This window comes from Panthera onca, chromosome A1 (genome assembly GCF_046562875.1).
Source record: "Panthera onca isolate mPanOnc1 chromosome A1, mPanOnc1 haplotype 2, whole genome shotgun sequence".
Classification (NCBI taxonomy): Eukaryota; Metazoa; Chordata; class Mammalia; order Carnivora; family Felidae; genus Panthera; species Panthera onca.
The window spans coordinates 125,158,823-125,185,028 of record NC_138339.1 but is presented as its reverse complement, the minus strand read 5'-3'; the positions used below and the strand labels follow the sequence as shown (position 1 = coordinate 125,185,028).

At 40.3% G+C, this 26,206-nt stretch overlaps 1 protein-coding gene across 4 annotated transcripts in view; it reads right to left on the bottom strand.

The window, feature by feature from the left end:
• Window positions 1–26,206, bottom strand: part of KLHL3 (kelch like family member 3) — a 279,419-nt gene that overhangs the window by 109,732 nt on the left and 143,481 nt on the right. For 2 of the 4 annotated variants that reach the window (XM_078450777.2, XM_060636071.3), the window contains exon 1: window positions 7,622–8,073. The exons of the other annotated variants lie outside the window; for them this stretch is intronic. In XM_078450777.2, coding sequence (XP_078306903.1) covers window positions 7,622–7,677 — 56 coding nt within the window. In that variant the 5' untranslated portion in view covers window positions 7,678–8,073. Of the gene's footprint in view, window positions 1–7,621; window positions 8,074–26,206 lie in introns of those variants that run through there. 4 annotated transcript variants of the gene reach the window in all.

Sequence of the window (26,206 nt, the reverse complement as noted above, 5' to 3'; positions counted from 1 at the left end):
GGGGAGTGCTGTTAAATGTTTAACAGTTGGTTGCGAGGGAGAGAGCCCTGATTTGTAACATTTGCCAATTTCCATGGTGTAAATACTCCCACCATGTCAGATTTCAAGCTACCAACATGTTGTCACTGAGCATGTGGAATTGGAAAAAGATGTGCAGCAGCACACCATTATACCCCTACACAGTATTTCCATTATAAAGACACAAGAGTCATAATCTAAAAGGCATAGACCACAGTAAAATCATTGATTTGGGGGTATTCATTATTCTTGTCTATAATTTATTATTAAGTTATATAATTTATTTTTAGCAAAGAGCATATTTAATAGAATGACTCACAATATTCCTGACAATTTAACAAGCAGCTCTTTCAAATGGGTAAGTGCTGGCTCCAGCACATTGCTGCCAACCTTAGACTTTAAGCTCCCTGAGAACCAGGATGCTATCTAATTTCCCTCTGCATTCTGGACTTCTGGTACATGGCAGGTGCTCAATAAATAATCAGTGAGTAAATGATTAGATAGGTAAGTAAATAAGGTGTAACTAGCAACTATTCCATCTTTCCTCACTTCTCCTCATTAAAATAATTATGGCTTTGTATGTCTCAACTCCCCCTCCTTGTACTCCCTAAGAAGGGAGGGTTCTTTCTTAGCCAGTCTAGTCCTCTGTGTTGGTCATACAGAATAAAGAGGATGCAGGGAGAGAGAAAGGCATCATCAACTAGAGAAGAGGGAAGGAAGCAAGAGGGGATGTTACTTAGTGTGTCAGTTCTTAGGCTCTTTCCATTGCTGAGGAAACTTCATGCAAGGAATGGAAAGGAGAACACTTCTAGAGAAAGCACGTGGGCAGGGTAGGAGACGGAAAAGCCTCAGAGCAGGCTGACTATGCAGAAGTGTTTGGGGGATCTGCCAAGTTAGGAGCTCCAGGGCACCCAGGGTATGAGAGAGTGTGGAGGAGAAGAAAGGGAAACCAAGAAATGCTGCTGAGGCTTAGGAACTGCCATCCCCTCTAAAAGCCTTCAAGAGATGCAAATAAAGTTCAGGGAGAGTGGGCTAATGGTGGGCCACATACAAAGAGCCCAAGCACATCATGTTCAAGCTACAGATGACAGAGAATAAAGAGAAGCAAAGTCACCTCAAGAAGGCAAAACAACTCTGAGACAGAGTAAGACTACGATGAATATGCTAAAATCCCTCAACAAAGCAAGTGTCGTTTAGAAAGGGAAACTGGAAAACAAGAATCAGACAGAGACAGCCCCTTGTCCAGCTCAGGGCACACTATCTAGGAAAGAGATAACTTAATCATCATGGTCTGACCTGGTTCAGCTTCAGGCCAGATCCTTGTGGTAAAGCTTGAAACCTATAAATATTTGAATGCCATAACTCAGTCCCTAGCTCACCATGCAGCCTTTGGTAATTGTGGCCTCCCCCATGATCCTCCTTCAGGAATCAAGAATGTGGTAACAGGTCTTCAGGAACATCCAGAGCACTCTTCACTGAAAATTAATAAAGTGCCTTTCTGATTGTTGTACTTTGGGTTCTCATGAGTTCATCAGCATGACTGTGCTTCTCCAAGTGTGGGCAGCAGTGGGACAGTGACAGAATAGGGTTTCTCTACCTACAGGACTCTGAGCAAACTACAGAGATAGCGTGTATCCCAATCCTGAAGTTCAAGGTCAAAATGACCAAATTCAAGTTTCTACTTTTGGGTTAACAGAGGACCTGTCACTTGAAGATGGCTGGGCAGCAGGATTCAGGACTAGATGGTACAGTCCTGTCATCAAGAAACACCACCCACACACAGGCTACCACAAAGCCCCATATTCTTCATACCTTTTCAGTGGTGCCACCTGAGTTCACGGCATTAGGCTGAGCCCTTGCAACGGCCCACATGCACACATGGAAGATGTTCATCAGTAAGCTATAGCTCCTGGCTAAGAGTTAATAACAGCATTTACCGAAAGCTGATAGTACGTTAAAGCACTTTGCCTCCATGATCTCATTTTATCTTCAGAACCTCCCTATTATCCCCAGAAGCACTGAGATAAAACTCGTCTGGAAGTCCCAGGTAACTACTGAATGGAGAATTGACACTCAAACCCAGGTCTATCTGATCTGATCTGGCCTATGTTCTTAATAGCAATGTTCAATGACTTGGGACAATGTCCACAGCCTACTGGGCCAAGGGAGCTCAATCCTTCTGTCTCACTCCTTGAGGCTCTTCACTGTACAGCCAAACCAGGCCAAATGAAAAAGACTGAACCCTCTAGGACCTGTGACATTGCACTACCTTACTCCGCTGACTGTGGGGAAACTTCAGCGTATATTACAGTTGATATTATTATTAACTGTAGTGACTTCACATAAGTCCATTGTGATTGGTCAAAGCTGGGGAGCAGCTCTGCCATTCCTATGATGTGCTCCTTGGTCAACAAGCTCAAGAACAAGTATGTTGCTAATCACAGTCCTAAGAGCCCAGCTCACAGTTTTCTTCATAACCTGGAGTGGGGGAGGGGCAGGGGAATCTTTTAAGTGGGCTGTGAAAAAATGTAAAACACAAGAGAAGCACTTGTGTTCAGATAGACAGAATGACACAAGGAGAGAGGGAGGCTAAAAGAAAACACAACCCTTGTTATGTGGCATTTCGAGAGCCAAGCTTCTATTTGGGTTGAACAGAAGAGCAGAGCTCTTCCAAGTGTATAGTCTTGATAAAAGCTTCAACAGACTTTGCTAAGTTAAAAAGAAAAGTCCAGGAAAGTTGTGCTGGAAGTTTGAAAATCCTTATAAATGATTTTAAAAAGTTACAGAATTTCCAGCTTAAGAACAACTGAACTTATTTAATAGGAAAAAAACTAAGAATAAAGCATGTTCAAGTTATTTTTTATTATGGTTTATTAATATTCTTTTCAGGCTAACCTAGTTTTAGGGTTCATCCAGCAATTGAAGAGAATTAGGTCACTTCTACAATGGCAAATTTCATCAAATAAAGCACTTGCTTTAGAAAACTAACCCCAAAAATGTTCCTGTCTACATGTGTCTGAACATTCTAAAACCTAACAAGCAAAGTCCTGAAAACCCAAATCTGGGTATGGGGAAATCAAGTGGCTTCAGTGACTTTGTTTTTTACAGTTAAAAACCTTACTTCACCAACAAATATTTCCAAAATGGAAAATTTGGTTTCAATTATCATGGTTGAAATGCACATCTGCTTCAGGCAGCAGTGATGCCCAAAATTTTCTACAAGTTTCTATCCATGACTACTAGTAGTGGGAGAGGACTCAAGGAATGCTGTGGGAAGAGAGAAAAGACAAGGGTATTCAATACTTGCCTCTTCTCTGGGGGGGGGGGGGGGGGGGGGGTCTTGCTAGTATCTTACCTGGCAATGCCAGTCTCAGCATTTAAAGAATTATCAGCTAAGTCATGTCTTCTCAAAAAATATGATCTGTTCGTGGATCAAGGGTGAAAAAAATCTCTTCTGGTTCTGAAGTTCCCTGAGAAGGAGCAGGCTCTCTTTCATAAGGATGAGCCGTTCTCCTGTGAACTGCTCCCACAAATTCATGGCAGAGTGCTGGGTGCATGGTGCCCCTTTCAAGCAGGTACACACCAGTGCTTCTGATGAAGAAAACCACAATTTTAGGAAAAATGGACAACTAGTTTCCCCTTTGTATTATGCCTCTTCCGAAAGTTGTTCTCTGCAAATCTTGCAGATATATCAGACACTGAGCCTGGAAAAAAAATTTTTTTGAAGATTTTATTTTTAAGTAATCTCTACATCCAACGTAGGGCTCGAACTCACAACCCTGAGATCAAGAATTACATGCTTTATCAACTGAGCCAGCCAGACATCCCTGGAAAAAATTTTTTTAAACTGTAGCAATATACATAACATGAAATTGTCCATTTTAACCACTTTTAAGGATACAGTCAGTGACATTAAATACATTCATGTTGTTGTGCAACCATCACCAACACATACGTTTCCAGAGTATAATAAGGCTGATCAGCCCACAAGACTGATTTCCAGAACTGAAATAAAATCCTAAGAGCAAGAGCAACTGCCATTTTCAATGTCTATCTGCTCTACAAGCACACATACCCATACATACACACAATTTATCACTGTAGTAGTTGAAAGCCAGAGACCCTTTCCCTTCATAAAACAGAATGCAGAGTCATCTTCCTGTGACTGATCAAGAAACAGTGGTTCTTCACAAAGGGAGATGGGAATCTCAGCATCAGCAGGTCCCTTAGGGAGCTGGAGAGCTTGGGGGATACAGCAAAGGTGTGTGCAAACTCATATGTTCTTCTTGAGATTTTGACTGAACACAAGTGTATCTGGTTCATAGTTCCAAACCACTAAAGGCATCCAGATGCCACAGGAAGTCTATAAAAAGGAGGATTAAGGTAGGTGTTGGTGAAAACTAGCAGAGGAAATGCCAAGCCCCGTGTGGTATCTCACTATGAGGAGATGGATGGTTCAGGTAGAAGCAAGAGAAGGATCCTGATAAGCTCTCCCCAGTTTTCTCATGGGAAAAGTCCCACATAGGCTGCTTTAGATGATAAACATAGAAAGTCCTTAAAACAAGCTTTGGTTAGTATCCCAGCACGAGTCATGGGGTACACCAGGGCAATAGATGAACACCAAAGATAAAACAACGACTATTTACCTAGTACCTAGTCTGTGCCACACACATTTTACTAGATGCTTTATATATATATTACCTCATTTGATCCTCACAAAAACTCTATGAGGTACAGATACTGTTATTACTCCCTTTATACCAAAAAGAAAAATTATCTATGACTAAATGTGACACACTCAAGGTCACACAGTTCATAAAGGAGATTCACTGCAAGGCCTGTGTTACTCTAAATCCCAGGCTTTCAATTAATAGCCTTTTAAGGGAGAAGTTATTTTCATACCCTCATGGCAAAGAAAGAAAATTGTTCAGTAGAAATCTCTTGGCTGAAAAAATCTTAATGCTTAAAAACAGCCAATTAAGCTTCAGCAGGTTAAGTGCGGAACAAGCACACATTCAGGATTCCTCCAGTTGCTGGAGGTTTGACATGTGATCCTAGGCTAGTCACTCAGCTTCTCCAACCCTGGTTTTCCCAGGGAACTTGTAAAACCAGGCTACTTCCCCTGTTCTCGGCCTACAAAAGCATTCCATAGGGTCAATGACCCGTGCTGAGATAATAAGGCTGATAGCCAAAGATGAACCTATTGGCCAAAGGTTTCAATCTCTTCTCTCACCAAGTTTCCTCTTAGTTATCACTGCTTCCCACAAAAGTTATCAGTTCATCACCAAACAATTAGGCAGCACCTACTATGCATGCAGCCACACAGCGATGAGTGAGGAGTGTTCAGAGTGGCACCATCCTTACCCCCTGAAGACATGTCTCTGAGTCTGGGGGCTTGTAAGACACATGAAACAAAAGCACAAAAAGATCTGGTGGGTGGGCCTATTATTCTGTATCCAACTATGGACACAAACCTGAGGTACTGGAATTCAGAAGAACATCACCCGGGACTAGAAAAGCTGAGGTTTCCAACACAAAATAGGAATTTAAAACAGCCTTGTTAGAGGGATAACTTTAGGAAAAGAAGATGGGAAAAGGCATTCCAGGCAAAAGGAACACCAGGAGCTAAGGATGTGGGGCTGGATGGAGCAGTATACAGGATGTATGGTCACAAAACAGACCAAAAGATTGCTTGGTGGGGGTATGGGTAAGCAGAGCAAATGCAGACTGAGCCAGATTTCAGGGGACTTGAATGCCTGACATGGTGAGCTGGACGTGAAGTAGAAACAAACAGTAGTGAGCTGGGTGACATGGTGAACCTTGGAAGCTGCTCAATTTGTATTTCTTGACTACTCTCTGCCTCCAGTAGGGGAAAGACAAAAGAACATGTGCAAAAAGCAGGTGTTATAAAGCCCAGGACATCAGCCTTCCCAGCAGAGAAGCACCAGAGCATCGAAGAACAAGAGATCTCCTAGAGGGCAAAGACTCATTACATTTCTGAAAACAGAAGATGCCCAAAAATGCTCAGGAAGCAGTACCCTGATCAGCTACTGCTAGTCTCACAAGGACCCTTCAGCCCCCACACACCACCAGTCAAGCAAATGAGCCTGATCCAGAACCTCTAAACCACGATTCACCTCGCCCCTGCCCTTCTACTAACTATCACACCAACAGAAGGTGAGGACACTACCCACCTCTGCTCCCAGACTAGGAAACAGGCCTCCGGATGCTCTGTTGCCCAGCAGGCCACACAGAGTCCAACACTAAGCCCCTGTTGCAAAAACCGCTGAGGGAGAAGCTGCATCAGCAGCACACTCAGACTAAAAAGTCCCAGACTCTTCCTGCGGGAGTCACATGGAGAAATGCAGTCCCTGGGGCCTCTTCAGACAGGAAGACACCCAACAATCATGCCAATTTTAACAGGGTCTAGAGATGTTTAATGGCATCATTCTGCCCCATGAGATGCACCAGTGGAGACAATACGTGCAAAAGAAAGTGTTTATTGAGGTACAAACCAGTGCTGAGTTAGATGAACCTGTTACCATTCAACCAGCCAGTTATCATCTGCATCAAACCTGCAACTCAAAGCAGCACTCCCCCCACCCCCGCAATGGTGCACTGCCACACCTCACCCCTCCCTGCCTAATGCTCCATGCTGTCTCCTCATCTCAGGAAAAATGGCAAGCCTTGTTCTCTACCAGCCGCAGACCCACAGAACCAAAAAGCTGACACAACAGGAGGAGACGTTTTAGCACAGAAGAATGACCCACCCCCGCACTGCATAGAGTACCTCTGAAATAAAAGAATCAGATCCTCAGATAATAGTTTAAAATGCATATATGCACGTGCCTGCCAGAAAATAAACTCTCACTAGTTACATCCAGCTCAACAGAGGTACTTAAATTCCCTTCTGTTTATTCCTATTTCATAAGGAACCCCTGATGGACAGAGCAAGAGTTCCTCTAAAGCACATACCTTCCAGTATCATTCAAAAACTTTTCAATGAAAATGAACATCAGTTCAGACCAAGTATCATCTGAAGGGTTTCTCTCCTTCTTATTTGAACTTGTGTGTGCATATAGGCACACACGCGCACACATACACACACACACACACACACACACCTTTTTAGAATAGACAGGAGCGTGGTATGCTAGCTAAAGATTTGAGCACTTCAGTGTGAAAATGTAAGCACCCCATGCCAGGCCAGCCCGCTGTGACATCAGAAACCCCCCACCAAAGAAAAACCACCCCTGGAAAGTAGTCAAGAAAGGGAAACGCCTCCTTGAAAGAGCCTGAGAAAGACAATCCTGATTCAGCCCATGCTGAAACTATACCCGAACACCACCAGGAAGTCCCTTCTTTCAGGGTGCTCCACTGCCCAGCAAACCCAGACCTGCCTTTGCGGAAGCCAGATCTCTGGAAAAGGGGGCTTCCCTGCTCTGACTCTGCTGTCTGCCCGGATCCATCGGCAGGGAGGTCTTCCGACCCAGCCTAGCCAATGCAGATACAAAAGCTAGTAGCTGCACCACAAGCATACGCGTACACACACACACACACACACACACACACACACACACACACACATTTAATACATACGTACCTTTCACCCTCCATTGTGCGAGGCCCAGCGGGGGTGGTAGCCGCTGAACTGTGCATGCACCCGGAGATCGTAGCTCTGTTCTCGGTTCTCCCAGCCAACCAACAGGAGATCTGATCAGCAACAGTGATTCAGCATGGCTGCAAATGAAGCCTCCTCCCTCTCGATCCTCCTTCCTCTGACTTACTCCCAGCAGCTTCTACCGCAGAAGCGGCAGCAGCAGAAAATGTCTTACCCAGAGCTCCCTGCAGCCCTTTCAGCTGCTAAACGCAGCAACCCATTTGCTCCCCCTCCCCCGCAGGCTCGCTGCTGCTCCTCCGTCTCCTAGGAACAGCGCAGCTCCAGCGGCCCAAGTGCGGTGCCACCTTTCCAGCTGCCTCCACATCTGCCTAGGCATCCCCAGCTCTGGAGACTAGCTCACCCCGGGGGCTCCCATCTCCTGTGCCTACGCTGCAAAGGTTCAGGCAGTTCCTCACCAGCCCAAGAAACACTGGCCCCCGCCCTCCAACCCCACCCCTGCCCCCATAGGCTACAAGTCCGTCAGCCCGGCCGGATTGCTGGAATGAGGAGGCCCCTCTGTGGCTTGCAGTGGAGTATATCCACCTGGGGAAATCAGCTTATAGGTCACAGCTCACGTTCTGATTCCTCCTCACAAAATCTACAGTAGTTCTGACAGTCGGACAGATGGAGAGAAATTAGGGGGGAAAGAGTCTGATAGCTCTGAGAATGTGGAGAGAAATTTTATAAAGGGAACAGTAGACATAGGTGAAATGGAAACCAACCCTATTTTGCCTCCAGGGGCCAAAGATGACTGCAGTGAAGCCATCAAAATGAACACTGCACATGTTGATTTCCCTACAGGGTACTGAATGACCACAAATTTCATTGCACAACACTGAAGTATCTGCCCAAAGCACTGAAATTTAAATGAAACTGTGGCTCCAACTAGTCAGTCTCACTGAACCCCCATCTCCAGCCAAAGATCGCCTGTACCCTGTAATCTCCAGCTGCTGAGCTTCAATTTAGACTTTCTTAACTCTAAAACATCATCTTGGGAAGGCAGAAGGGCAGTCTGTGTCTCCTAGCCACAGCCAAGAGGCTTAATGGAAATTGAGGCAAACTGCCACTACTGATTGGTTAGCCACAGAAATGGGTTCAGAAGCTTCCTTAATGCCTCAGAAAAATCATACTTGAGCATCTCTATTCTAAAGCATACATGAGCATCTCTATTGGCAAACCATCCAGGTCAAACCTAGGCTTTTCAGGATCTATGCTACCACTAGCTAGCTGAGCGACTTTCAGCCAAGTCTTCTTCCCACTTTGAACCTCAGATCCTCCTCCTCTATAACACAGGATCAGTCCAGGGTCCCTTTCAGCTCTAAAATCACACGATTCAAAAAATGCCTTAAATGTTCCATTTTGTTTGTTCATCTGTAAGACTGTTTAAGAAGAAATTTTTACTAGACTCTTAATATTTTGTAGAGGTCTTCAGGGAGGTAACATAATGTATGTGAAAGCAGGAGAGATGACTGTTTATTCTATGACTGTTAAAATTTCGACCTGTTGAATTTCTTCATTGCTACAAAGCCTTGAAACAGTGGAACAGGGGAAGGGGAAGCACATTGAGGTAACAGAAACTAGAAGTAACTTTTACAGACCCTGAATGGAAACTGGTAAGGTGTTATTCTCAAAGATTATCTCCCACTGACACCTCAGTGTCCTCTTAGATGAGGCCACTACCCCAACTCACTCTTTCTCAAACGAGATGCAGTCTGGGTTATTTTATCTACATCCTACAGCCCTAGATCACCACTTTTTCCTTTCACAATAACACCCCTCATATCTTTCTCCCTCTGTCCCTTCCTCCTCTAATCAGCCTTGTGGCTCGGCTCCAGATATTTCCTCTCGAGGTGAATCACAGGGACCAGGAGAAGCTGAACACCACAAACAAGGAAACTGAATCCCAGAATCCGTGCCAGAGTGCAGACATCCACCAGGAAGACAACTGGGTGATTCATAAAAGGAGCATAAGAATAAGATAAGTCTTTCTTTTACACCTTTATACCCTTATTGACCATTTTCCCATACAGGAAAGGGGGGAAACGTCACATCTAATAAACCAGAGAGAAAAGAAAAAGGTCAGAAAAGGAAATACTTACAGCTGAGTATATACAGATTTCATTCCACAGTCAATATAAAAATTTTACAGCACTTCCTTCACAACCTACTTTTGCTGTGCTAACCAATGTCACTACAATGTATGTGCTGAAACCATATTATTGCTACCTGCACACTTTATTAACCATTCACTGTATCCACAGAGGTACAGAGAACATTCAGAGAAGGTCATCTAACAAAATCAGGAACAGAGCTGAGTCAAGAATCAAGGTCTCCAGATTCCTGGCACAAAGTTCCCACCCTAACCTTCTCTAATTTCAGAGCTACATTTTACATTTTCTACTTTATTATCCAAATGTTCTTTGGGCCACAGTCTGAAACTATTTGCTTTAGGCTAATTTTCCTGACTGAACTTCAGATTAAGAAGAGATGCTATTGGATTCTTGCAGCAGAGGAAAATCAAATGGAACCAAATTGGTGTCTGCCTGGTGGGGAAGAGGTCCCATCCTTGAACTGCACAGCAACAGTATCTTAGGCCCACCTTCCCACACCCAAGGCTTCTCCACAGCTCGCCAATTGTAGCTAGTGGCCCCAACTCTCCATCCAAAGCAATCTGCCCAGCCATCCACACCAAATTTGTACAGAATTCTTCAGCTTTATGTGGCTCAGGAAGAAACCATGTTAGGAAAAGAAACTGTTTTTATTTAACTGCTTTTGGTCTAGAAAGTTCTTTTCTCCACACTCCATCTCTCCACAGGGAGCCAGTACAGCATAGCTTATCTGGAAACAGTAAAATCAACCATTCTTTCCAAGTATCTTTTTTCTTTTTTTCACTTTTATCTTCCTTCTCTAGGCATTCAGTTCCTCACATCTGCAGACACCATAACACAGTACAGTGGTCCGCCACCTGTGTGTCAGAACCATTGGCCTAGCTGGTTAAAACTGTACGAATCAGGTGGTCAAAAGGCACAATGAAACTTTTTAGGGTTATGGAAATGTTCTGTATCTTGACTGTGGTAATACTGAGATGATTGTATACAACTACTACATTACATCAAACTAAACACTTAAAATGGGTGCATTTTATTTTATGTAAGTTATACCTAAATAAATCTGGGAAAAAAACAAAAACACTACAGTGCCAGACTCGACCCCACACCTACAGAATTGGGGTCCAAGAAGCAGGAATTTCAATGAACTTCATAGGAGATTCTAATGCATAGCTAAATGTAAAGACCACTAAGAACAAAAGAAGAGCTCAAACCATCAGAATGAGAAAGACCAGGATCCAAGCGTACTTAGCAGAAACATGACCCTTGGCAAATTACTTTATGTCTCAATTTTCTCATCTGCAAAAAGGAGATAATAATAGTACCTACTTCCTAGGACTGTGAGATTTCAATATAAAAGTCTATAAAGCACTTAGCATACAACCCTGCCTGCAATAAGCACCAGTAAACATTAGATATTTTCATTGCCTATGCCAATGTTATCAAACTACAGTCTTCGGTTCTGAGGTCAAGAAGAAAGTCTGCCAAACTACCTTGTGCCAGAAGCACAGACCCAGGCCTCCCCTGGAGCCACTTCCACATCTCCCATGATCCCTGCTACCAACTGGCCACCAAGGACTAAGCAAAATCAGAGCTAAATTAAGGCCCACCCACACCTGTATCACCAGAATTTCCCCTTAGATTCTGGACCACCTGAGGGGTAGATTTCCCCTAGAGGTGCTCTGACTGCCCCCGGAAATCAGGTAGAAACTGAAAAGGAACTTGAAGCCCGCAAAATCAGGTAGAAACTGAAAAGGAACTTGAAAGCCCACCTTATCCCAAGTAATACCTGGCCTCCCTCAGGATTCTTCCCCTGAGGGTGAAAGAACCCACCCATGTGCTGGGTGGTTTCAAGAATTTCATAACACATGGCACTTGTGTCACACTTTAAAGCTTACAATGCGCTTCATGTCCCTCATCTCCTTTAACTTAAGGTAACATTCCCTGGAAATTAACAGGTGCTTCCATCCCTGGCCATTTACTCTGGACGAGACTCTGTACTCAAGGCTTTACAGGTAACTTTCTCATATAATCATCATAACAAACCTGTGAGAATGGACTATTATCCCTGTATTAAATGTGAGATGTACACAAACACAACAGATTTTTGTAGACTGACTTCGTACCCTACAACTTTACTGAATGTATTTATTAATTCAAACAGGTTCTTGATGGAGATCTTTGTAGAGTTTTCTACATATAATACCATGTCATACCATGCAAATTGTGACAAGTTTTACCTTTTCCTTTCCAATTTAGATCCTTTTTATTTCTTTTCCTTGCCTAATTGCTCTGGCTAGGAGTTCCAATACTATGTTGAATATAACTGGTGAAAGTGGACATCCTTGTCTTGTTCCTGACCTTAGAGTAAAAGATTTCAGCTGTTCACCATTGAGTATGATGTTGACTGTGGTTTTGTCATATATGGCCTTTATCATGTTGAGGTACATTTCTTCTATATATAATTTGTGGAGAGTTTTTGTTATAAATGGATGATGAATTCTGGCAAATTTTTTTTTGCTTCTACTGAGATAATCATATAATTTTTAATCCTTCATTTTGTTGATGTGGTATATCACAGTGACTGATTTGCAGATGCTGAACGATTCTTGCAACCCTGGAATAAATCCCACTTGATCACAATGTATGATCCTTTTAATCTACTGTTGACTAATTCAGTTTGCTAATATTTTGTTAAGAATTTTTGTATCTATGTTAATCAGGGATATTGGCCTGTAATATTCTTGTGGCATCCTTGTCTGGTTTTAGTATTAGGATAATTGTGCCCTCATAAAGTGAGTTTGGAAGAGTTCCTTCCTCTGTTATAACTAATAAACAAATTTAGTAAAGTTGCAAAATAGAAAATCAATACACAAAAATCTACTGCATTCTATATACTAATAATGAACTATCAGAAAGAGAAATAAAAACACTATCCCATTTACAACTGCATCCAAAAAGAAATACTTAGGGAGAAATTAAACCAAGGAGGTGAAAGGTCTGTGTACTGAAAACTGTAAGACATGAACAAAAGCAATTTAAAAAGATACAACCAAAAGGAAAGATATGCCATGCTCAGTTAGAATATCATTAAAATGTCCATACTACCTGAAGCAACCTACAGATTCAGTGTAACCCCTATGAAAATTCCAATGGCATTTTTCAAAGATATAGAACAAATACTCCTAAATCTTGCATGGAAGTACAAAATACCCCCAAATAGGCCAAGTAATCTTGAGAAAGAAGAACAAAACTGGACGCATCATGCTCCTTGATTTCAAGCTACATTACAAAGCTATAGTAATCAAAATAATATGGTATTACCACAAAAGCAGACACATAGACCAACAGAACAGAGAACCTAGAAATAAACCCATATATAAATGATCGATTAATTTCTGACAAAGAGTCAAGAATACAAAGTGGGGAAGGGCACCTGGGTGGCTCACTTGGTTAAGCATCCAACTTCAGCTCAGGTCATGATCTTGTGGTTTGTGAGTTCGAGCCCTGCATTGGGCTCTGTGCCGACAGCTCAAAGCTTAAAGCCTGCTTCAGAATTTGTTGACTCCCTCTTTCTCTGCCCCTCCCCTGCTCACGCTCTATCTCTGTCTCTCAAAAAAATAAATGTTAAAAAGAAAAAATACACAGTGGGGAAAGGACAGTCCCTTTAGTAAATGAGGTTGGGAAAATTGGAAAGCCACACACGAAAGAGTAAAACTAAACCAGTACCTGACACCATACACAAAAAATCAACGCAAAACTGATTAAAAACTTGAATGTAAGACCTGAAACCATAAAATTCCTAGAAGAAAACATCAGCAGTAAGCTCTTTGACAAAGGTCTTGGCAATGACTTTTTTAAATCTGACACCAAAAGCAAAAATAAATGAGATCACATCGTACTAAAACTCTTGTTCACAGCAAACAGTCAACAAAATAAAAAGGCAACCTACTGAATGGGAGAAAATATTTTCAAGTCATATCTCTGATAAGGGGCTAATATCCAAAATATATGAAGAACTCAAATAACTCAACTGCATAAAAACAATCCAATTTAAAAATGGGCAGAGGATCTGAATAGACATCTTTCTAAGGAAGGCATACAGATGGCCAACAGGTACATGAAAAGATGCTCAACATCACTCATCATCAGGGAAATGCAAAGCAAAACCTCATACCTGTTAGAATGGTTAGTATCAAAAAGACAAAAAATAACAAGTGTGGAGAAAAGGGAGCCAGAGTCCACTGTTGGTGGGAATGTAAATTGTACAGCCACAATGGAAAACAGTATGGATGTTCCTCAAAAAATCGACAATGAAACTACATTTGATCCAGCAAATTCCACTTCTGAAGAAAATGAAAACACTAACTCAAAAAGATATCTATATATCTGCACACCCACGTTCACTATAACATTTTTCACAATAGACAAGGCATGGAAACAACCGTAAGGTTGTATGTATGTATGTGTATACACACACACGTACAGTGGAGTATTATTCAACCATAAAAAAGAAATCTTACCATTTGTGACAACATGGGTGGACCCCATTGGCATTACAAGTGAAATGAGTTGGAAAGAGAAAGAAAGATACCGCATGATCTCTCTCAGAATCTAAAAAAACAAAACAAAACAAGCAAGCTCATAGAGAAGAGACTAGTCATCATCAGAGGCAGGGGTGAGGGGAGAGAGAAATGGGTGAAGGGGGTCTATAGGCAAAAAGAAGTTATTTTCAAAAGTAATCAAATAAACATGAGTTCCACCAGAACATACATCATACATGTGAGGAAACTAAGGTTCTGAGAGTTAAATGGCTTGACCACAGCCTCAAAGGTTTGAACCCAGGTGTGCCTGACTCCAAAGACCAGTATTAACTACTGTGCATGGCAGGCATTTTCTCCCTCTTACTACTTCCATTTCAGAGATAAGCCAACTGAGGCTGAGAGAAAGCAACTGGCTCAAGATCACCCAGTTGACTAGGGGACCAAGTGGGACATGGAACCAGGTCCTCATAAGCCTGGCTTAACACCTCTTCCACCTCACCTATCAACGGGAGAACAACAGCAAATGAACTCCTTAAAGATATTAACACAGGCTGGTATCTAATGCTTCCAAACACTTACTACTATAAAATCCTTTACTATAGACTCCTCTGGTCCCTTGGCTTACCAATCAGACCTAGCCAAAGACTGCTCTTGGGGACAGCTGGGAGCACACCGCTGGACCCCATCTGAGTCAAAGAAAAACCAGACCAACTATACCAGCAAGCAGGGGGCTTCACACCACTGTTAGTACTTTGTGAACACTCAAATTCAGGACCTTTGTAAAAATTCCTTCCTCTCTGGAATCAGCAGCTGGTGCCCTCTGCTGGCAAATATGTACATCTCTTCATAATAAAAGCTAGACCTAATCACTTACACCAATGACCTAAATAGAGGGAGGCAATCTGCTTCCTTCACAGAATATTCTGTTCAAAAATGAGTATTAATTCCTACTTACAACTTTTTCATAGGTAGTTTTAATTTTAAATTGACTGCACTGGTTCTCTACCTGCAGAACTCTATCTCCTGTCTCACCTCCTTGGTTCTTTCCTTTCTGGGTACAATGAAAACTGTTTTTGTTTTGTTTTGTTTTGTTTTGTTTTACATGAAAATGTAAAATACAGATAAGGCATAGCACCAAAATCAAGAATACGTGATGTGTACGTGAATGAGGTCAGGTCTGCACATCTAGCAGGTACAGAGAATTGAGAGAGACACAATGCTTGAACATAATGTAAAACCCATGAGCAAGAATGTTCAAACATTCTGGTCACTCACCACAGCTGCATTCTTACAACGCAGTCTCACGGACTATTTCAGTCTGTCTATGCCATGGGCTGTACCAGGGAGCTACAACATAAATCCTACATGAATAAAATGCCAAAGAGCTTACAAGCAGGTTGGGGAAATTACACATGGAAACATATAAACAATGGTAAAACAACAACAACAACAACATACAACAACAACAAGAGATTCAAGAGAAGTGCAGAAAGGGACTGGGAACTCAGTGTAGGAGGACACAACTTTCAATTTGGGGGAGGAGGGAGCAGGGCCAAAGGAAGAGAAATAAAGGTGCACACTGGGTAAGTAATTTTGTGGAGGTTTAAAAAGGATATTTGTAATTGTAAATAGTTGCAACTAGGTAATTACAATTTCTCGTGACTTCACTTAAAATTAAACAACAACAATTTAAAAGGTTCATTTAATCCTGCTACTTTAATATACTTACATATTATATACTACATTAAATAATACATGTTACTACATATTTTTGTAATTTTTTATTGTGGTGGAATATACATATAACTTACCATTTTAACTGTTTTTAAGTGTACAATTCAGTGGCATTAAGTACATTCACAATGTTCTGCAACCATCACCTCTATTCATCTCCAGAACTTTTTCATCATTCCCACAGAAACTCCACTAAACAGTTAACTCTCTATTCTCTCTCCTCTCCCAAGGCCCTGGTAATCTCTATTCTTACTTTCTGTTTCTATGAACTAGTCTATTCTAAACACCTCATATAAGTGCAATCATACAGTTGTCCTTTTGTATCTGGCTTATTTCATTTAGCATAATGCTTTCAAGGTTCACCCATGTTGTAGCATGTGTCAGAATTTCATTTTTTTATGACTGAATAATATTCCATTGTATGTATACACCACATTTTGTTCATCCATTCACCTACTGATGGACAACAGGTTTCTAACACTTCACCCTTTCACAGAGCACAATCCAGTAAACATTTCCCTGGTCACTCTCCACAACCACATTCTTACAATGCAGTCTCATGGACTATTTCAGTCTGTCTATGCAATGGGCTGTACCAGGGAGCTACAACATAAATCCTACATGAATAGAATGCCAAAAAGCTTACAAGCTGGTTGGAGAAATTATACACATGAAAACATATAACTAACGGCAAACAACAACAACAACACAGAGCACAATTTAGTAAACATTTCCCCAATGTTTAACATTTATAGTTTTAATCTTTTTATAGACAATGTTATAATAACTGCACAAAGCCTGTTTCTCCTTTCACTGAATTGTTTTCTTAGGTTAAACTCCTAGTATTGGAGTCCTAGAGCCAAAGGATATGATTAATTTCATAGTTCTTACTAAGTACATCCATATTTGCCCTCCTTATTCATCAACTTTCCCAGCCTATGGAGAAGTTACTGTCTGCAATTTCAGTTGTAAAAGTACAAAACTGTGATTAAAATCATTTGGAAGGTAACAAACAAATAGTTCTACCAATTGAAAATAAAAGATTTCAAGCTCACAGCTTTATGGATCCAGAGATTTGAGGGCAACTGGCTGTGACTCTGAAGTCAGAAAGCAGAAATTGAGAAGACAGAGATCTGTCAAATGGGCATTTTTGCCATAATCTCCCTTCTGTGACCCAAGTCTCATCTTCTCTTTATCAAATTCTTCTCATTAAAAGATCAGGACAGGATAACTTCCTTCCCAAGGGAGTAATACAAAGTCATAAAATCAGACCAGCTTGCTATACATTTCATTGCAGAGACTTTACAAGCAAACAAAATGTGATCCTTCTAACATGCTGACATAACTACATCTGTTAGGGGATGCTGCTGCTTCTAATAGTTATATTTCTTTTCTCCCTAAGGAATCATTTATGGTGCCTATGTCAACAATTTCCTTCACTTAGATCATTTTAAAGACCGATATAAGTCGGTCCTTTTTATAAACTTGCTTACAAAGGATGTACATGATGGCAGTGAGTCTTCCCATGCTCAAAACTGCCAGAAGCCTCTCAAAACTGCTCAAAGATGCAATAAATGAAAAGACCTAGAGCTTTTAAAGAAATTAACAAAGTAAAAACTTCCCAGAAGAGCTCTCCATTCAACATAGGGCTGGCTGACCTATGCGACAGGTTTTTTGAAAACTCCACCTTCTACACACAACATGATGTTTTCCACTTAAATTGATAACACACACACACACACACACACACATCACCTGTGTCTGGTGTTCCCAAGACCAACACAACACTGAGAGACTAGCTACAAGAAATCACAGAACTCAGCACTAAGTGTACTCACAGCTAAAGTTTAATAGTCACATAGTTAAGGATACACAGTCCAATCATAAGGAAAAAAGACACAGGTAGTCTAGAGGAATCCATGTACAAAACCTCTCTTTGCTCTCTCCCTACCATGAGGGGTCACAGAGAATACGCTTCTGTGTAATGTTGCTGCCAAGGACTCAAGGTTTTATAGGCACTCACTATCTAGCACTTATCAAAATTCCAGACTCCCAGAAGGAAAGGTGTTTAGCATAGATCAGATTGCAAGTGAACCTAGACAGTCTAGACACAGTGGACCACCCTTCCCAGTTAGGAACATTCCCTCAATCGAAGTGCCCTGACAAGGGTCAATCTTGCAAGGAGGCCCTCTACAGAGAGCACAGCACCAATTAAAGATTCATTTCAGCCAAGTATAATCAATCTCTCTCATATATACACACATATATATGTATATACACACACACACATATATATTACACATACACATGTAGAATTAAAGAGATTGTGGGTTTTTTCACCTTAGGCCAAGTTGCTCTCGTTGCTTTGCTCATTAACCCTCATTGAAAGCAACTATACCAAAGGAATAGGAATTCTGTTCTAACAGATGGAAAGCCAGAGAGACTACTAAAAATCAAGGCAGATAATTACACTCCTTTGTTCAAACTCTGAAATGGTGCACCATTCATGTGGCAAAAGCCAAAATCCTTACAACAGCTTCCAAGTCCCAACATGGTCTGGCCACTCTCTGACCTGATCAGTCACTCCTTTGCTCCTCTTCCCCCACCATCACCAACTTGCTCGTCCTCAAAAAGGTCAGGCACAATACTACCCCAGAGCTTCTGCTTTCCTAATCCTCTACCTGTAATGCTCTTCCCCTATATATCTGCACTACTCACTTCCCCATTTCCTTGAAGTGTTGCCTCAATTGTCACTTTCTCTGAGAGACCTACCTATACCACCCTATTTTTTTTCAATATAAGAAATTTATTGTCAAATTGGTTTCCATACAACACCCAGGGCTCATCCCAAAAGGTGCCCTCCTCAATACCCATCACCCACCCTTCCCTCCCTCCCACCCCCCATCAACCCTGTTTGTTCTCAGTTTTTAACAGTCTCCTATGCTTTGGCTCTCTCCCACTCTAACCTCTTTTTTTTTTTTTTTCCTTCCCCTCCCCCATGGGTTTCTGTTAAGTTTCTCAGGATTCACATAAGAGTGAAACCATATGGTATCTGTCTTTCTCTGTATGGCTTATTTCACTTAGCATCACACTCTCCAGTTCCATCCACGTTGCTACAAAAGCCCATATTTCATTCTTTCTCATTGCCATGTAGTACTCCATTGTGTATATAAACCACAATTTCTTTATCCATTCATCAGTTGATGGACATTTAGGCTCTTTCCATAATTTGGCTATTGTTGAGAGGGCCGCTATAAACATTGGGGTACAAGTGCCCCTATGCATCAGTACTCCTGTATCCCTTGGGTAAATTCCTAGCAGTGCTATTGCTGGGTCATAGGGTAGGTCTATTTTTAATTTTCTGAGGAACCTCCACACTGCTTTCCAGAGCGGCTGCACCAATTTGCATTCCCACCAACAGTGCAAGAGGGTTCCCGTTTCTCCACGTCCTCTCCAGCATCTATAGTCTCTTGATTTGTTCATTTTGGCCACTCTGACTGGCGTGAGGTGAATCTGAGTGTGGTTTTGATTTGTATTTCCCTGATGAGGAGCGATGTTGAGCATCTTTTCATGTGCCTGTTGGCCATCCGGATGTCTTCTTTAGAGAAGTGTCTATACCACCCTATTTTAAAATGCACCATTTTCACAAACATCCTGCCTTACAGCACTCCCTATTCCTTAAGTTAATTTTTCTATAGCATTCACTCATCATCTTCTAACATACCATGCAATTTATTGTATTTCATTGTCTGTCTCTCTCCACTAAAATATAAACCCTACTGAGGGCAGGGATTTTTGTCTCTTGTTCACTGCTGTATTTTCAGCTAAATCATAGGCAGAAGAGTCATAACTTTAACCTAACACAGTAGGAAATAAGGACACTAAATTTCAAACAATGTGAGAAAACTCATGACAGGAAAGGAAAGTAACTTAGTGCAAATAGCTAGGTCTTCTCCAAGTTTGATGGTGCCTGGAAGATCAAGTCATTAGAAAAGGTGGAAGGGATTTAAAATTTTTCACTAACAAAAGAAAACACAGGTGTTAATAAAAGGAATTATTTACAAGGCTGTGGACACAGGAATATCAACAATGTCTGGGAACCATCTTGGGGTTAGCAACAGCAAGTCTGAAGTGACTATAGGAGGGAGGGGTTACCAAGAGCCAGAACCTAGAGCTGTGAGAGAGCTATTGGAATAGAGCTGTGGCCAAAAAAATCTGTCTGCTGAATACAAATGTGTATTTGGGGAGCAGGAGGAACATATATGTGGACCTCACCTCTCTCTCACTCTTAAGTTCTCCTGCTGGTTTCTCCCAGTGCCTAAACTCAAGAAGCCAAAGAAGAGAGTATGCATCAACAGTGCAAGAGGGTTACCGTTTCTCCACATCCTCTCCAGCATCTATAGTCTCCTGATTTGTTCATTTTAGCCACTCCGACTGGTGTGAGGTAATATCTCAGTGTGGTTTTGATTTGTAGTTCCCTGATGAGGAGTAACATTGAGTATCTTTTCATGGCCTGCTGGCCATCTGGAGGTCTTCTTTAGAGAAGTGTCTATTCATGTTTTCTGCCCATTTCTTCACTGGATTGTTTTTTGGGTGTGGAGTTTGGTTCTTTATAGATTTTGGATACTAGCCCTTTGATACGTCATTTGCAAATATCTTTTCCCATTCCGTCGGTTGCCTTTTAGTTTTGTTGATTGTTTCCTTTGCAGTGCAGAAGAAGCACTTTAACTTCATGAGGTCCCAATAGTTCATTTTTGCTTTTAATTCCCTTGCCTTTGGAGATGATGTGTCAAGTATAGGGGCACTTGTACGCCAATGTTTATAGCAGCACTTTCAACAACAGCCGAAGTATGGAAAGAGCCTAAATGTCCATCAACTGATGAATGGATAAAGAAACTGAGGTTTATATATACGATGGAATACTGCTTGGCAATGAGAAAGAATGAAATATGGCCTTTTGTAGCAACATGGATGGAAGTGGAGAGTGTTATGCTAAGTGAAATAAGTCATACAGAGAAAGACAGATACCATATGTTTTCACTCTTATGTGGATCCTGAGAAACTTAACAGAAGACCACGGGGGAGGGGAAGGAAAAAAAAAAGTTAGGGAGGGAGGGAGCCAAACCATAAGAGACCCTTAAAAACTGAGAAGAAACTGAGGGTTGATGGAGGGTGGGAGGGAGGGGAAAGTGTGTGATGGGCATTGAGGAGGGCACCCGTTGGGATGAGCACTGGGTGTTGTATGGAAACCAATTTGACAGTAAGTTTCAAATTAAAAAAAAAAAAAAAAAAAAAAAAAAGCATATGCAGTTCTTTAAGAATCAAGTTCCCAAGAACACCTTAAGAGAAAGATGGAGAGTGGGCCTGGAGAGGCAAAGAGTAATGGTTAGCATAGTAACCATTTTGTAAAGCTATAAGCTATGTGCAAAAGAGACAATACATTAAAGTGCTTACCAGCATCTTCACCTATGTTCCAAACCTTCCTTCTAAATCTCTTCTTCCCATTCCCAGGGGCATCACCATCCTCCGAGTTACACAGTAATTCTCATTAAACTACTCCTTCCTTCCTTGTTCCCTACATATCCAGTCATATGACAATTATACTTTCACAGCTTCCTACAAATCCCCTCAGTTAATTTCCAGCACTACCCCCCTTGTTCATGATCTCTTTTCTTACCTGATTAACATCAGTTGTCTTAACAACCTTGTCACCCAAAATATCATTGAAATGCCAACTATTTTACTCAGTGCTAGGGAGTTAATCTGTCTAAATTGCACTCGCTACCACTATTATTGCTCAGTAACCTCTAGTGACTTCCACTGCCTGACAGATAAGGTCCAAACTCCCTAGCACTGAGTAAAAGACCTGAGTAATGTGGTTTCAACTTCTTCCAATTTATTTTCCACAAATCTCCTTTACCCTTAGTACAAATTAGCCACGTGTATCTGAAGTTTAGTGGGAATAGCATGAACATCGAAATCAGACTTGGACTCAACCCCAACTCAACCTTTTTGCCAGGTGAGTGGCCTTGGAAAAGTTACTGAATCTTTCTGAGGTGAACTTCAGCCACCAATCTGTGAAGGAGAGGATTAGTGAATGGATCCAGTCAGAACATTTGTAAATGTAATTAGTACAGTGCTTAGCACACAGGCTCCAGGTCACTGCCTATTTGTCCCTTTACCTGCAATTACCTCTTTCTTCCCAATCGTCTCCATTTGGCCAATTTTTAATTGGCCAGTGCTCTATCCTCCACAATGCTGTTCTTGATCTTTCTTCCTAACTGGAAGTCACTTCTCCTCAACATTAACATAATTTATACCTTCCTTATAATAACAAATACTTAAACACTTACAGGTAGCTATCATGGTTCATCTCTCTCCTACTGGAGTTAAAACAGCAGAGGTTTAGGGGGCTCCCATATTCAAGCTCACCCAACAAGTGAAGGGCAAAGCCTGGGTTAAAAACAGTATTTTTAATCACAGTATTAAGAATGATCTACAGACTATATATGCCTATGTCACTACTCTTTTTGAGACAGTTAGTTACTCATTCACCTCATTAACCGTGCAAATATCGTGTGGTTGGGGGTTAAATAAAGGTACACCTTTTGCTAGGCAGTCGTAACTGTTATCAGAGGTCATAATGTTAACATTACTATGTGCCAGACAAGATAGTTTAAGTCCTTGAAATGGATTTTTTCACTCAATCTGTTCAACAACCCTGTGAGACAGGTATCAGGTAAAAGTCTCTCCTTTTTGAAGACAAGGAAACTGAGGTTCAGGCCAAATTGTTCAAGGTCACAAAACTAGAAAGTGACATCTTCAGACATCTTGTCTATTTGATGCAAAAAAAAAAAAAAAAAAAAAAAAGTCCTTAAGGACTATGAAATATTAAATCAGATGCTTACTCTGAGGCCAATTATATTTGCAACATAAGCATCAGAAAACAAAAAATGCACCTTTCATATGGTATCCAAATAAGTAATCAGGGAAAGAGTGAAGCTTTAATAAAATCCAAGAATGTATACTAAATAACAATGGAACTAACTCCTATTTGTATGGTGTAAACAACCTAAACAGTGCATGATGCTGAAAAGGAAAGGATCCACCATTTCAAAAGAAATTGAATTCCAATCAGAATGGAAGTTATTTGAAGACAGAAATCATGTGTGTCTCACTGCTGTGTATCTCCAGAGCCTAGATGTCTTTTGCACAAAGGTAATCAATACCTGATAAAACTGATGGTAAACACTGGAAAATACACATGTCATTTAAATGGTAAAAGTTCACATCAGAGAATTTTAGAGCAGATGGATGTCACAAAACTCTTTCGGGTGGTTTTCGGAGGGGTGGGTGGTGTTTGTTTCAAGCAAACCGAAATGATAAAAGAATCAAAGGAGACTAAGAAAATCTGCCTAGGTAGAAAAGGAAGCACAGATAAGAATGCCTAGCAAGGTATCTTCTTGAATCTTTTTGTTCTTTGAATATTCAACTCATCCAGCTCCAAGTGCAAGTAAAAAAAGAGCTATAAAAGTAAATACATGAGACTCAAGCGCCCTTTCTACCCTTCCTACTTTGGGATTTCTATTTTAAGAGCAGTTTTCAAATATCTCCTTTTTATGATAAACGTTTTATCTAGTAGCATTTAAATTCTCATTTAGGGAAAATGTGAAGTTCACCCAAAAGCAAGTTCCAAAGTCAAAGGCTAATTTTCTGAAACCAGTTAGTTGTAGGTCTTTGAAATGAGCAATAAATTCTATTTCCCAACAAATTCCACACGTTATATTTAGTAAAAGACTAAATTTAAGCATCAAGAACATTCACAATGTGCTAAAGTCAAATTCAATTTGAGGCTAATAATTCATGCCCATTTATTTCTCAAATACTGCCTCCCCCCAAATTATACAAATATTAACTCCATTTTAAAAATCAAATTTAGAGAACATATAACTTTTCAATTATGGCAAATTCAGTTTCTTTTCTATAAGAAACTTTTCTTATAGAAAAGAAACTGAATTAAAAAGAAACTGAATTACTGTAGAAGTTATTTCTAACAAAATTCTATTTTAAAATCAACTAATAAGTCAAAATATTGGAAAGATATTTACAAGATGAAAATGCAAGAATGGTAAGGATGCTGCTAACTTTAGCTTAATAAAAGGGGTCTTCAAAATATGAATTATACTCCTTATGGAAAGATTCATTAATATGCACTATCATTTCCCACTTAATATTTCAACCGTTTTGGTTTTCTAACATTGAATACTTTTAAGTTCTGCCTCCCTTAAGCTGATTTTGCTACCAATACTTCACAAAAACCATCAATCATAAAATAATGCAAAATAATTTCAAAAAATAGATGATGTGCTTTTAAGGTCTTTGTGGTCTAGTAATGGCAAGAAAAAATGTAAACAGCCCAATACATCATGATCTGCATTTTGGTCTAAGCTGTGGAATGTCCTTGACCAACTCAACCTAAATGACAAAACTAGTGCAAATGTCTCTCATGTTTAACATTGTGGGTCAGTGAAATGACCCACAAAAAGAAGTCCCCACTACTGCTTATATGTCTGACTAAAATGCTCACACTCTATCATAATTGTTTAAATTCCCACCACCCAAACTAAACCGTGGGTATCATGTTGTGAGCAAGGGCTCATCCTTACTTTTTAGCTAAGTCATGTCCAATAAATTGTTTAATGAATTATAGGAACTCATCCAAAGATTCCTCTTCAAAGCTGTTACTGAATAATTACCAAACAAGACTAAAAAACTAAGAGTATGAAGTTGGAAAGGATCTAAGCAATTAGTCTCCACATCACAGGAAAAAGAAGTCCAAAGAAAATAAATTGACTTACCAAGGTTAAATAGTAAAAGAAAATAAGTGGACTTACCAAGGTTAAATAGTAAGATCTGAATTCACATTTCAACTGGAAATTGAGATTTTGGGCATTGCCCACCACTGATCCAGAGTAAATCTCTCCCAGTATACCACTTCCCATCTGTTCTTTTCTATTCTTTCTCAGTTTCTTGAGGAAGTACTTAGCAAATCACTTAAAATTCAACTTTTATAAAAGCGATTTCTGCAGTGAAAAATCTCTATTCACACCCAACTAAAATATGATGCTACACATTTTAGGTAGAATGAACTAGTAAAGAACAATAAACTGCCTATTTATTGCTATAAAATCCCAGACCTTAACGTACAGTCCCTTCAGAATATAAGGGCACTAAGGCTTTTTTTTTTTTTAATGGAGATAAATTATGTATTTTTTAATCAACTTTCTCACAAAAAAACTTAAACACAAAGTTGGGCGGAAAGTTGACAGAAGTAAAATTGAAAATGTTAGGACTGTAAATATCCAAAAAATCCTTTTAAGGCTCTAGCAGATTTCTTAGAGAACTATCTGGATACCAGTATAACCAACAGCTTCAACCAGGCTCCCAAACTTGTTTTTTCTGCTTTTAAACGTTTAAATGGCAACACAAGGCTTGCAAAAAGTTTTAAATTATGAGAAGAAAAACTGGAAACATGCCAATCAATAAATTATGGTGTGTTTTTTTTACTACAGCACACCATAGAGTCATATAAGATACGTGTAGAAATATGGAAGACCATCTTTGATGTTAAAATTCAGATATATGCATATGTAACTATTCATCTTGCTATGCAAGCTATGCAAAGAAAAGATCTAGAAGTAGACTGTTAACACAGGTTATCTCGGCGTTAGGAGAAAATGGGAGGAGCAATTTTTCTCCCTTTACAATATGCTTTTTAAAAATAAGGGAAAAGATGCCTATTTCTTGTTCCCAATAGCTACATGATCTTAAGCAAATTACTTAAATTAGGTAAGCCCATAGCTAATTCATAACTTAACAGAGATATAACAGGATATCATCAAAGAATTATTCTAAGGACTGAAATAAATCATGCACATAAAATACTTAACACAAGACACATAGCAAACATAATCAGTGGTACCTTGCTTATTTTTTCAGACAGTAATGAAATGTCCTAAGTAATATATATAGCCATCATATGGAAAAACTGGTAAACATTTCTGCAGTAAAAACTAATGGAGAAAACAAAAAGGGAAGACAGCAATATAATGGTCCTCATAGGTCATTAGCTATTATATCAC